General features: G+C 41.0%; 2 protein-coding genes across 2 annotated transcripts; one reads left to right on the top strand and one right to left on the bottom strand.

Moving 5' to 3' along the window:
- Positions 1-118: 118 nt before the first annotated feature.
- On the bottom strand, positions 119-5,952 carry LOC115373683 (sialoadhesin). The gene is made up of 8 exons (XM_030072184.1): positions 5,937-5,952; positions 4,097-4,504; positions 3,644-3,955; positions 2,905-3,168; positions 2,263-2,535; positions 843-957; positions 598-748; positions 119-518 (listed from the first exon to the last, which is right to left on the bottom strand). Exons 1-8 carry the CDS (start codon positions 5,950-5,952, stop codon positions 363-365), a joined length of 1,695 nt encoding a protein of 564 aa, XP_029928044.1. The 3' UTR covers positions 119-362.
- Positions 5,953-6,615: 663 nt separating this feature from the next.
- On the top strand, positions 6,616-10,762 carry LOC115373680 (NACHT, LRR and PYD domains-containing protein 3-like). Its single transcript, XM_030072178.1, has 6 exons — positions 6,616-6,952; positions 7,548-7,598; positions 7,780-9,586; positions 9,733-9,819; positions 10,140-10,307; positions 10,441-10,762. Exons 1-6 carry the CDS (start codon positions 6,616-6,618, stop codon positions 10,760-10,762), a joined length of 2,772 nt encoding a protein of 923 aa, XP_029928038.1.
- Positions 10,763-14,629: the final 3,867 nt, after the last annotated feature.

Below are 14,629 nucleotides of genomic sequence, written 5' to 3'. Positions count from 1 at the left end.
AATGCAAGTTGAAATGATAAAACATTTTTTTTTTTTTTTTTATCAAACCTTCATTTTCATCTTTTATAAAAACATACATGTCAGTACAGAAATAGGTTGCAGACGCTTTAAAGGATAGAAATGGTTCTCGGACAGACAGCGATCATGAGAGACACACTATTCAACACCTCACATATATAGATATAGCCTAAATAAGTCCATATGTACATACACAAGTATATGTATATGCACAGCTCATAACCTGTAAACTGCATCATTGTGTGTGTGTATTACTGTTGGTTGTTATCATATTCATTCAATTCATTTTGTAAGAAATTGTTATACAATGCGAGCTGAATGCAGCAGGTGAATCATGTTGATTCTCAGAGGATCTCCAGGTAGATCGCTGTGTCAGTCTCAGCCCCAGCGCTGCTCTGTATCTCCCGTGTCGCTCTGGTTCCCAGTCCTCCCGGTCTCTCTGCACCTCTCCTCTCTCCTCCTCTTCTTCTCTCCCCACCTCTTCTACCCACTGGACGGATCTGAAAAAAAAGGATGATTAATGGAGTCTCTCTCGCCAAGAATGACAACCTGTATTCTGAATTGAGGCGGATCGAATACCTGCTTGGTGCGGACGAACAGAGGAGTGCAGTTCTGGTAAACGAGCTGGTAGCTGCCGTTGGTGTAGATGTGCGTCACCTCTGTGCAGTTGATGTAGAGGGGCATCCGCTCCTGATAGATCCCCAGGCCTCCAGGGTACACCGCCGGAGGTCTAGTCGGGACACATTCGAGAAGAGCAACACAAAAACTTCCCATCATGAGTTTCTGACAAGCATTGAGTAAACAGTAAAAGGATTTTGTCATACCTCACATACTTCCCGGCCTTCCTTCGGCAGCAGTAGAGCAGAAGAAGTGAAAAAAGGAAAATGACGAGGCAGAGGACAATGGCAGAAATCACCATCCACAATAGGGGGGCCGTCGCTGTAAATGGACAAAAAGCAGAGAGGTGAATCCACTTATAATTTGACACTATTTCCAAAACTTTCTTTTCTCCTCCCTCAAGCACACCCTCATGATATTTAGTCCTCATGGTGGTTGCATGGGACACGTATTTGCTCACTGTTCATATAAAATTATGATGTAATGTGATAATAACATCTCAAAAAGCAATCAAAAGTGTGACATACACTGTCCTGAGACACCAGCAAATATCCAGCACTGCAAGAATCTCTAACTTAACAAGCCATTTTATTTCATAACCAGTCTGGAAATGTTCTTTTTCCTAAAGCATGAGGAAAATCTGCCAGTGGGATGAGATAATCCCACGTGTTTCCAATGTAGTTTCTGCATTTTCTTTCTGGGAACAACTAAGAATATGGTGAAAAAAGGAAGAATAAGATTCAAGATTCAAGATTTTATTGTCATTTTCGCTGTGCATTTGCATACACAAGAGAACGAAATTCTGTTGCTCGATCAGTGACCACAGTGCAAATAAAAACAATCAACATCATAATAAAATAATGAATAGAAATAAGTCAAAGTTAAAGATTAAAAATTGTCCATTCTCTCAAAGTGCATGTTGTGCATTCAGTCTTTTGTCTTGGCAGGTGGCTAGCTGTCAAGAAGGAGAGTGTGTGTGGGAGGGTGTATATATGGGGAGGGGGGACAGTCCATTAATAAGCCTTACGGCCTGAGAAAAAAGCCATTCAGCTTCTGAAAAAGCTATTCAGGCAGAATGGTACACTAGTATCGAGAAAATGGAACTTGAATTAAGAAAAATCTACAAACAAGTTGATTAGCATTGGTGGGGTTATCTCATCACACAGGTGGATTTTTTTTCTCTTATTGCAGAGAAGATTTTAAGAGGCTTTTTTGTAGTGTGGTTGGAAATCCCAAAGTAGGGCCTATTGATCTGACAGGCAATTTCAGCCTCACATCAGCACACAGCAGCTGGCAGAATTATTTATGAGGGGCAAAATATGTATACAGTCAGAATGGGGTGCTCAACTTCAAACACTTGAAGATAATGGGGGCTCAGAAAAACACAACATAACAAGGAACAACCAGTGCTCACTAGTTGTTTTCCCAGTGGCTACGTGTTTATTCAAGCTGCAGCATGTCATTTCGGCACAAACCCTCATCAGTATGAATAAATAAGTAGAGAGTGCAGAGTGGATTAGCAAGCGTATGATTACTCCTTATTCCATCGGCTCACAAAATGTGCTAGAAGTGTAAATATTTCAGTGGCGTAAAAAAAAAAAAAAAAAAAAAGTGTTTTGTACGCACCTTCTCCTCCGTGCAGCAAAATGTACGAGTCGTTGCCTAAGGCGTTGAATGCAAAGCAGATGACTGTCAGGGGTTTGTCCATGCGGCCCCTCAGGATGGCTGTTAAATTCCCAGGCTCTGATGTCACTGACATGTTGAAACCACTAGGAGGAACCGTCCCGTTGACACTCCAGGTGACTGCCGGTCTGGGGTTGGAGTCGACGGCACACTGACACAACACCTCCAGCCCCTCTATAACACACATGGAGGAGCGATGGAGGATGACTGGCATGTCTGTGGGAGAGAGGGTGCAGAGGAGTAAGAGGCGCTGAAATACAGGGAGAGAGAGTTAAGATTGAAAGATTGAGATGTAAAGCACCTAGAGGCCATTTTTTAAGCCTTGCCCCCAGTGGCATCATGGGCTCCATTAAAATTTCTTCACCAAAAACAGCCAAAGTTTCACTCAAACCCTAGCTCAAGGGAACTGGAGCCCCTTTCAGCTGCTGAGAATCCCTTATAAAAAAAATATAAGAACTGCCAAATAACAACGGCATATTATATCTATCTGCCAGTTTTTATTTTGGATGGAATATTCCTTTAAATTGTATGTGTGGATATTGAAAGAGGGGTGTTTTTAATTAGTGGTAACTTTCAAAGGATTACATTGTACATTCAAAGCCGTGGGCGGGGACTGTCCTCGACCAATCAGGTTCTGTGCCAAGCAGCGGACCCTCATGTCCCGGCTCACGTTGTACACACGGACCGTGTGCGTGCGCTGCGGGAGGTTGACGGTGCGGCCGTGCTGGGTGTAGGACCAGCGGTACTCTGACACCGGTGGGTCGGCTTTACACGAGCACACCAGCAAAGCGTTGCCCCCATCCTGGACTGTCAAGGTCTGGACCTGAACCGTCACCTCTTTTGGGGGAACTAGAGAGCATGCAGGCATAAAACAAACAAACAACAACGAACTAAACAACAACAACAAACTAAAGCTTTATCATAAAGTGAGTCAAATCCTCAACTGTTTGAAACTATAAAATGAGCAACAGTATTATATCTACCAATTGACTGCCAACTGACTATCAATCGACACATAAGAACCAAAATGAACACTGAAACAATGAGTCTGTTGATCTAATTTGAGAACTGAGTATTTGTTTTAGTCATTTATCAAGTAAAAAATCCCAAACATTTGATCATCACAGCTTCACTAATGCTGACATTTACTCATTATACAGCTGGCTGTTCTGGTTTGTAATTTGTGAGGGGCATTTATGATTACTTTTGACATTTAATTAAAAAAAAAACAGTAAATGGTTAGTCCAAAAAAAAAAAAATGGTGAATATATTAATCAATAATAAAACATTCATTTATTGCAGCCTTAGTTACAGCTATGCTTACATGTCACATGGACGTCCTTCCAGGCTGATATAGTTCTGGCACCTGGGTAGCTGGCCTCACACCTGAGCCTGGGCTTGACGCGATATGAGGCGGTAAAGGACAGAGAGGCCTGCATCGCCGGCCTGTGGCCTTGGGGATACAGTGATTGTGCTTCCTCATGATGACTTCTGTTCCCCTTGGCTCCCCTCTCCCAGTGCCACTGCAGGGTCGGAGGTCGGGAGGGGCAGTAATAGCTGACGGTGCAGTTCAGGGTGACCAGCTGTCCATCTGTGGCTGAGGGGACGTCACTGATGACAGGAGCCTCTGGAGTTTCTGCCAGGAAGGAACATGGCTGCCTTCATCATTTGTTTTATTCCTGTGTATTTCATTAAAGATCAAATGCAGGCTGCGACATGATAAAACTACAAAGATCAATTCATGGGACAAAGCAGCAGTGCAATAAAGTCCACTCACCTGAAACGTCCAGAGTGAAGCTCCTGGGTTTCCCCCAGAGTAAATCATCACTTCCCTTCAGCGCTATCTCAAACATACGAGAGTCATCCAGGCTGACTCTTTCAATGTTCACTGAGCAGTCCCCGTCTGCGATTCGCCCATAAAGAGACGTGCGGCCTTTAAAGTCCCTGCTCACCTGATCTCTATCCTCGCTGTTGAAGGCTGTGCTGCGGAGAGGGAAGAGGGTCCCGCCACCCCTGAAAGTCACCTTAACGTCCACCCTTGCCCTCCTCCCCCAGAAAAGACGGGAAGGTGTAGGGCTGAAGGAGCAGGGAATCACCACACAGGAGCCCAGCAAGGCCTCGACGCGGTCAGGGACTGAAGGTACAGGAGAGAAAGCCTGGCTCCCCCTCCATAAAGCCGCTGCTGCTGTGATTAACAAAAAGAAAATTATGTTTTGTTTTCTTTAACTGTTCAATCAAATTGTTTAGAAACCTTGCTTGAATGTGGGGAAATGTAACAGAGGGCAAGTTGAGATCGAGCTCATGGCTTCCTATACACGGACATTTCACTGAATTAAATCCACGGAGCCATTAAAAAGCTCAACAGCACATTCACCAGTATGACGATGGCACAATTATGATGAACAAATTTGACTTTGACGGATTTCATTAAACTGCATAGTCTGCAAATGTGTAATCTGTAGTAGACAATTTTGCAACAGATTATTTTTAGAAAAGGGAAGGGGCATTCAGCACTTTTGTCTCCACATTGAAACATGCTCACTCGCTTATGGCTTTTATTAAGTCTACTTACAAAAAATAAATAATAACAATCTTGAATATAGTAATTTGCTCTTATCTCAGCACATGTTTTCCAGATTTAGTTAGTTTCAATTCATTGTCATGAACAGTAACATTATGAAGACATACAGTGTAAAGAAATAACTGAAATATGGGTTTTGTTTGTGGATGCAATGAAGAAAGCAAATATTTTATCAGTCAATATGAAGTAAAACCACAGTATATTCAGCACCAAACAAAACTTGTTAAAAAAAAAAAAACATATTTCTTACATCTCTAATAGTAACCAACATAAACCTCATTGCTATTAGTCAAAACTTAAGCCAGTTAACAATTGATTTCCATCAAATCCAAACAGAATCTGCATTTGATCTAATTTCTGCAATCCAAAGCCAGTAAATTAATCTACTCACCAAAAATCACAGGACACACAAAAAAGACTGTGCCCTCATGCATGACTGCAACCCTGCTCTGCTAACACAGACAGGGAAGGATGAACAAAAGCGTCAAGAGGAGGAAGTTGGACTGGTTTCATTGTCCTCCTTGCACATTATATTCCTCCTGGATGCATCCACTTACAATATTTTAGAGAGTCAGGTTTATTATATTTCTTTATTAAATTCCCTCAGGTGATGCTGATGGATCGCAGCGTCTTTCCTCAGAGCAGCCTTGTGTCCACAGACACACTATATTTCACACTAAGGCACTTGTTTTGTATACAGAGGGGATATAATGTCACAATGTATGATGATGAGTTGACTTTAGACGAATTCAACCATTTTCTAAAGACTTGATAATGACATGGCTGATGAAGCCAAGTAAGGAAACAGTGTGCAAAGGAAAGAGAGACCTCAGCAAATGTATCTGCGACAACACATGACAAAGAGTGACTCACTCTCATGCTGTTGTCCATTTCCTCTAACAGCTCAATCAGTGCCTGTTGATTCCCTCAGTCTGCATGGCTCATCACAACTAACCCACAATAGTGTGAAAGGTATTAATTAATATTAAGTTGTTAATTATGTATAACAATAAATTCAGGTGGGAAAAGTTCTCACTGTGGTTGGTGCTCATTGTAAGCATGGCAGATGTGTTTGAATAGATACAAATACACTAGAGACTGGAGGACATGAACATGCATCCCATTTTTTAAAAAAAGTAATACGCCTTAATAAAAGTAAAGGAACCGATACATTATTTTCCAGACTGGCATGTTTCCCAGTGATCCCATAAAACAGGGCAATCACAATCGCATAGTTCAAATCTTTGAACTATGGACTCTCTGAGAGGTTGTTTGAACAGCCGCCTAAGTCACTAGTCATGGCACTCCACCTCCCTGCACCTTAAGACACAATACACACCACATTTACAGCCAACAAGCAAGACTTTGTGGGCAAAACTAGAGACGGAGAGGGTCAATACAGGGCCAGAGGATATATCTCCTTAAAGTAAGTATTTTTAATCAGCATGCATCAAGGCATTTGTAAAAAGTTTCCTCGTGCTTTACATAGCCTTTTGACATTTGTTTTGCTGAGTATGGGTGTGTGAACTGTAAGGTCAACAGTATTAGCAAGGTGCCTACACTGAGGCGTGCTGTGAGGACTAGAGTGTAAAAGATAATCAGAAATTTACAGCTAGAATCATTGTAAGAACCACTTTCTGCAATTTAGATAATTGTCATTATGTATAAATCTCTTCATTTTATTTATTCTTGACAGTAGCAACATTTTATAAGCCATGAACTCAGCTCAGCAGCTTCTCCGGTCCCAGAGGGATCTGCTGCTGAACTGGACATGTGACCACCCAGCACCACTGCTGCGATGGCTGCGTGATGCTGAGGTGCTTTCCTCTGCCCACTACCTGTCCTTGTTGGAGAGGTCACCTTCAAATGCTGTGGCTCAGGCTCTGGAGACTGTCTGTGCCAGTGAGCAGAGCAGCCAAAAGTTCCTACAGGTGCTGAGGGATGTGCAGGATTATTACTGCAGGGATCTGCAAGTCTGGGTGGAGAGACACTGCAGGAGTGACACAGATGACACTGATGGAAGGCCAGAGCCTGTCGCTGTTAAAGCTGAAGGTGAGGCTGCATTAACATTTTGGTGAGGCTTGTGCAGATTTGGTGGAACTAGTTATATAGAGGTGAAATTTAACATAAGACAGAAAGGTGAATAATATTGTCATTCAAAATCCAACAGAGCAATGTAAACAGCTGGAACTAAAGACAGTTGAACTTTGATGCCATTGGTATGGGGAAATTATTAACAGGGTACAATGAAATTGCTCTCTGATGTCTTGCCAAGTTCTCTGCCCCAACAATATTTAATACAATACTCTGAATCTGCATGTGTACCTTAACAAACTCCAAGTTACACTATGTGATTATTTTTTGCAATGTTTATTTGCTGCACCATATACCTACAGACAAGAAGCCCAAAGGACCCATTTCTAAATTATTCAAAGGGAAGAGCAAAGGATTTACCATAACTGCTGAAGTCAAAGGTAGAAATCTATTCTTGTATGAAAACTAGGTCATAGAAAGTTATTTCCCAATTTCACTTCTCCTTAGCACCACAAAACCATACATACGTCATAATCTTTAAAAGCAATTTAATTTTCTCTTCATTTATTTCCACACTGTGAAAATTAATTCAAATCATCTTTTCACACTGCAGTTAAAGAAGAGCTGAAACCTGGCAGGAGCGTAAAATTTGTCAATATCCGAGGTATGTTAACAACTTAAGAACCTGGAGGAATTTCGTCCAAATATATGCTTGGACAAAAATTAGTAATCTTTCCTTGACAGAACTGCTATCTAATTCAAAGTGACATAACACCATATGTCATAAGATCTATTAAACAGATTTGTGTAATCCATTTGTTGTATATGGTTGTCTTCCATTGCAGTTCCCATTTCTGCCCATAAAACAACACTTCTGAAACGCACTGAGCAACTAAAATGTTACTCAGAGGGGGACAGAGAGGCTTCAAACTCGGCATCTCACATCGAGATTCGCTACACTGACCTTTTCGTGACGGAGGATAATGACTTTGTTGACAACAAGCAACATGAGTACTTTGACCTAGCAAGCAGACGAGCTCGCATCTACGTCCATCAGGCTTGCCAGCGCATCCGCCCATGCCATCTGTTGAGCCCCCAAGGACCGTCAGGACGACCCCCAAAAAGAGTCAAAGTGAAGGGTATTGCTGGCATAGGGAAGAGCGTAGTGGTGCAGCGGCTGGTCTATGAGTGGGCGCTGGGGAAGAACATGCGTGAATTCACCTGCATTTTTGACCTGCGCTTTAGAGAGCTCAATCTGATCGAAGCACCACTGAGCTTACTGGACTTGCTTGGGGACCGGTTCCGGTACCTAAAGACAGTTCTACCCGATCTTTTTGCTTCACCAGGCTCTTTGCTCTTCATCTTAGATGGATTAGACGAGTTCAAATTCCACCTGGACTGGACTACACCTGACAGGGACATTGATGTAAGCTCTAAGGTGCCAGTGTCAGAGCTGATGCTGGCTTTAATCAAGGGGAGCCTTCTTCCAGAGGCCTCTGTCATTCTCACCACTCGGCCATCCACTGAAGCTCCCAAGCGATTCTTCCAGAGATGTTGTGTGGTGCTGGGCTTTGAGGAGGACCAGGTGAAGGAGTACACCTCCAAGTTCTACAAAAACACTAAAGTGGCTGAAAAAGTCTATGATTATATCCTAAGCAATGACAATCTTTTTGTGCTGTCCTTCATCCCACTTTATTGCTACATCATCTGTACAGCGATGGCAGAGTTCTTCTCGGGAGCTCAAGATGGGGGTGACACCAAGTCTCTGGAGCTAAACCCACCAAGGACAGTCAGTGAGGTTTACTTCTGCTACCTTTTTACAGCAGTGAAGCACCATGCACTCAAGGGCAGCACAGAGAGGAACACCCCGAGATCTGAGGTACTCGCACTGGCCAAGCAACAGCTGACAAACCTAGGAAAGATGGCTTATGAAAATCTCCTAAAGAAAAAGATCATGTTCGACAGAGAAGACTTGCAGAGGTATGGTGTTATCCCTGCTGATGCTCAGAGCACCTTTCTCTGTCAGATCTTACAGTCTGTTGAAGAAGAGACAGTGGAGATGTTTTCTTTCTTCCACTTGACTGTTCAAGAGCATCTGGCTGCCCTTTACTGCGTAATCAGCTTCTCAAACCATCATGACATAATCGAGGCTTTGGATTTCTGGTGCTTTGGTCAGCCTCCACCATCCTCCATTGCCCCAGCTTTACAAAATAAAGACCTAAGCTTGGACAAGCTGGAGAGCCTCCAGATGTTTACACGTTTCTTCATGGGAATTCTGCGATCAAGGCTAGCAGGTCATTTGAATGGACTAGTTTCTTCACTCATGGAGCAAGGGGATGGTCTTCCTGCCAAGCTAGGTTTGTGGTTCCAAGCCCAGTTTAGGATCAGAAAGCTGGAAAACCAGGAAGCCCTGAATCTTCTCCACTGCCTGATGGAGTTCCACATGAAGGAAGCCACCAGCATTGCAGCGCCAGAGATCAAGAAACTTAACCTGTTTAAAATGAAGCTGAGCGTTGTGGACTGTGCAGCGATGCACTATGTGCTGCAGTTTTCTCCACACAAGCTCCAGGAGCTCAACTTAGGCTACTCCAACATCGGCAACAGAGGACTCAGCAGACTGGGTCCCATCCTGCATCGCTGTGAATCTCTCTAGTGAGTTATACTTATAGTATCACAAACTATAAGATAAGCACATATGACTATTGGACAACCACATGACAATTTTGGAAATAGATCACTTACACACTGCATCTGATGAAAATAATGTCATAACTTATTGTTTCTTTAATCTCTTTCAGTTTGAGATACAACTGCCTGGATAGGCAGGCAGCTATTTTAGAATCTGCTGTTTTGAAATCAAATGAATGCCAAGTGAAGAAGCTCTTGTAAGTAATATTTGAAAAAGAGATACAGTATTGATGACTTGGAGCTAGAGCAATATAACAGGCTTGAGGGATGAAAAGTAAATGCACTGTATATATCAAATAAAAGCTCTTGAGGGGATCTATTAAGAAATGAAAGTATCTATTTGTGCACTCAAGGGATGACATTATTTGTATCACAAAAATATTTAGAAGGATGATTTAAATGTCTCTCTCCCTATGTTTGCCAAAATGTACTTGTGCATCTCTGGCTCCAAGCACTTGATATGAGTAACTAATCACCGCACCATTATAAAATACAGTTCTTATATTCTGTCCTGCAGTATGTGTGGCAATAACCTGGGTCCTGAGGGGGTTTTGGAGCTGTGGAACGCTCTGGAGCACAACACCACTGTGGAGGAACTGTACCTGGACATCACTGGCATCACAGAGAGAGGCACCGAAAACATTGTCAACTGCCTCAGCAAAAACACTTCTCTGAAGACACTGACGTAAGCAGAAAATACACTAAGTCACACTCTGTATTGTCAGGGTTGCAAAACATGAGCACACTGCCCTCTAGTGAGATTCAACGTCTTCACAATGACAAAGATTTCCTCACACCTGGCTGTTTTCTCTCACCAGGATTGTTGGAAATGACATTGGAGAGGTGGGAAGGAGGCGGCTGAGGGAGCTGGAGCAGCGTCGACCGGGCCTCCGGATCATTGGAAACTTTGTGGATGACCTTGGTTTGCTCCAGGCCTACCTGGACTGGGTGGAGGAGATCCGAGCTGACCGGGACCAGATGGACTCGGTGAAGAACGCGGATGCTCTGGAGTCGGTCCTCAAGGGACTCCAGGTGTCAGGAGAGGGAGGGGAAGGAGAGAATGCAGTGAAAGCAAAGGAGCTGCAAACAAGAATCATGGATTTACTCAAGTCCTCTGCTGATGGAACTGGAGGAAGATGACAACAAGTTACGTGCGGTTTGATCTGGAGTGGTATACATATATAGACTTTGTGAAGACTTTAATAGATTAATTAATCAATCGGTTTGAGGAAAAATGTAAAATGTAAATAGTCATTCGGATACATGAACTGTAATTCTAATGATTTGCCACTCAACTGACACAATAACAACAGCTTGGTGAGGGTAATACTCTTGTATAAATAATAATAATGCTATTATCAAACACAAATTCCACATCTCATGTATTTGTAAATGTGCGGCAACCTGGGTAATAATTGCAAATGTTTTTTGTTTTTTTTTTCATACAGTGGTGTTTGTATTAATTCTGACAGTAATCTTCTCTGATGTGTTTCTGTCAGCGAATAGGAGATTCATGTGCTATTTCTTTACAATTTTTTTTTTTCCCCCCTTAGGCACACGGTGGCTCACAAAGCAATCTCTCTTGACATCTAGATATCTAGACGACTTCCCTCTTAGCAGATCTCACTTGTGACTCTGTTTTCTATTAATTAAATATTAATTAAATCAAAATAAAGAAAAACAATGATGAGCTCCTGATATACCCCATCCAGTTCATTTATTAGCTTATGTCACACTGATAATGTCAACAGTCTCATATGTTTTCTAGGGTAAGCATGTAAATATGCTATGTGACATACAATTGTGAGCAGTTTGCATAAGTGATGTGTTTTACCTGTCTTTGTAATTACTTCATCCTCTCCTTAACCGTATAAAGCCGCACATGTCATATTTAAGACATGATTGTTTTCAGCCTTGTATATGAACTGTACAGCATTTGTACAGCAAAATTTTACTGAAACATCGATACGAAAAATTACTGAGTTGATGCAATGTGAAATTACTGAACATTTCATGACGTTTTTTTTTTTTGTAAAACCATGTTGAAAATTTAACACAGCAGGTATATTGAGGTCATTTTCACCAAATTGGTCAAAATAATAAAAAGATAATACAAAATAATGGAAAAAGTGTTATTTTCTGTGTTTGGAAGGAAACGTGTTCTTTTATATGTTTCGAATTACCAATGTGCTATATTTTTGTGTTTTATGATGTTTTTCAATTCAAGCACAATTGCCTGATGTGCCAAATATGACAAAAATTGAAACTCATAGTTGGGAATTGATATTTGAAACATTTATTTATTTATTTATTTATTTATTTATTTTTGGCTGTTTAGTTGGACCAATAAATGGCTCCAGTTTCAAAGAATTGGAATTTTCGGCCAATTATTTGATGGTTCAGGCTTTACAGGGTTAAAACTTGCACTCACAGCTCCATTTGTTTTCTGTATTCAGGGTCACCTGTACAAACTGAATGGCTATAGAAATTTAATTTAAAGGACAAACACACACATACACCTGAGGGCAATTTTGACCTGATCTGCATGTCTTTCAAAAGTTGCAAACACAGGGAAAACATGCACGGGGAAACTCCACACAGAAAGGACAGTCACCTTAATAAGAAGCTGACTCACCCGAGTTTGTTAACCCGGAGTGTAACTGGGATTTTTGGGTCCAAGAGGAGAGAGTCCATTCTGTTATTCTGGCAAATTACACTTTGAAGCTCAGCTGGTTTCTTAGCTGAAAATTTTCTTGTGTGGCCAGAAGATGACAACTCCAGTTTCTCTCACATTTCCAATTGGGAGTCTAATATAATCGAATAATTTTAGATTTGCTTCAGTGTTAAAACATTCTTATCCCTTTGTTTGCTTAATTTCACCTGATATTTTGTTTGCTCCTCTTGCTTATGAATACATATTAATCAGTCACTCTTCCCCATTTCCCCACTCTGCCTTTTGAACTCTTTGGATGAAAAGCAGGAGAGCTGATATGCCTGTATTCTGCATGGGATGACATTTACATTTCTGATTCAAGAGGCAAGGAATATAACGCTCTGGCTTTCTTGTCGCCATAGTGAATCCTTTTGTCTGCACTCCTGGCTTTTCAAGATCACTGTGAACGCACCTCAGTCAGCTTCACCAAACTTAGACTCCTGAGGAAGAAACTCAAGGCGACGAGGAGGCACAAAATTGAGAAATGAGGAACGCCCAGAGCCGACTGTACTCGTGTATTCAGCTGTTCTGAAACTAAAAAACTCGATATACCAAGTCAGGTTTGCTCAGCTCAGAGTTCAGGGTCACGCTCAGGGTTTGGGGAACCATCTTCCTGAAATGATTCAAACCCAGGGCCTTTTCTGCTGTGAGGCCACAGTGTTTAACACCATGTCACTGTCATCCGCTCTCCACCTTCAGCTCAGTTTCACCCAGAGATGCACTTCAGCTACAAGTGAGAATAACAAGCAACACCCTTGTCAACAGAGCCGGCCATATGCATAAGCAAACTAGACGGCTGCTGAAGGCCCCCGTGGCTTTTTTTTTTTTTTTTTTTTTTGGCATTTCTGCCTTACTCAATAGTGCACAAGACATTCAAGCACTTCCTTGGTTGGTGACTACTGCTCTCTGTTCCATGATGTTTACTGAATAATGATCGCATCTGAGCAAAGAAAAGAGTCATTTCTGAGTTTGTGAAGGATTGGTAGTTGGTGCACATGTTTTTAATGTCTTTTTCTTTTTTCTTTTTGCTCTTTACTTGGGCCAAGAGATTTGACAATCTGCCAACCCCCCTTATAAGTTATATTAAATTGTATGTCTGAGCTGTTCTTTAAGTGACAGAAACATCCTAGTGGTATTATTAGTCACAGGCAAACAGTTAGCTCTCTGTTAACAAAAAAAAAAAAAAAAAAAGTTATGTTGTAAGAAACAGAGGAGGTGTTGATCGCTTTATGTTCACTGATCTTTAAAAATACATCTGTGAAGTTCCTCATTTTCAGTGGACCAACCTCACTTCTAAGGCACTTCACTTCCCCTTCCCATCCTCCATCTATTTACTCAGCAAAACTCAACGAAAGGTGAGTTATAAGTTACATTATTTGCACAGAATTTCATAGATTTCACAGCACAGACATTATTTGTAGACATTTTTCTGTGAACCGTTGCATTTGTTGATCTGATGTATGATGAACTTTTGAAATGAACTGATGAAAGTTTATACTTTAGATTAGGGGATGCAGAAGCACTTGTACATGACTTAGAACTGATGCAGTAATACATTCAGGCATTTTTTTAAAACAGATGAGGGACGGTCCTCATTCATAATATATCAAAAACTCATCAGGTAAAAATTTACTTGTGATTTCTTTGTCATAGTTAACTCATCATTTGCAGATGACTTACAACATATTTGTGATGTCAACATAGCACTTATTTATCATTTACAACGGTGTATCGAGTGTGGCTAGATATTTTGACAGATAAATAACCATAAACCAAATTAAGAGAAACTATTTTAGCCCTTTGTGCAGAAATGCCTACGAAAAAAAAAATCTAAATATCATGAAACATGATAGTAAGTAAGTTGTGGATACTCAAAAATGAATATAGATAACATCAGTGAAAGTTAATTCATGATGTGTTGTTTTCTCACTGTACGTTCACAAAACTACTACCACAAAAATACTGAATATATAACTGAAACTAAATAAACTAGTAATTTAACGATAAATTAAATTAAATTACATTAAATTACATTAAATTACATTAAATTAGAATCCAAATCTGGTTGAAATATAACTACAAGGAAGGTGAAATAAATGTAAAATACTAAAAAATGAACGTTATATTACAGGAAAAAACTGGTCTCTGTGCCACTGATGGTTGGACTGATGGGTCATATAAGAGATCAGTTCATCTCATTATCAAAACTACAATTTGATTTACAAACAAAGGAAATGTTTCGCAATTTTTCAAGAGGAAAAGTTTTAATGTCTGTCTGCACACTAAACCTGGAA

The sequence above is a fragment of the Myripristis murdjan genome, chromosome 16 (genome assembly GCF_902150065.1).
Source record: "Myripristis murdjan chromosome 16, fMyrMur1.1, whole genome shotgun sequence".
In the NCBI taxonomy this organism is placed as follows: Eukaryota; Metazoa; Chordata; class Actinopteri; order Holocentriformes; family Holocentridae; genus Myripristis; species Myripristis murdjan.
The sequence above is the reverse complement of the archived record's forward strand: the minus strand, read 5'-3'. Positions and strand labels throughout refer to the sequence as shown.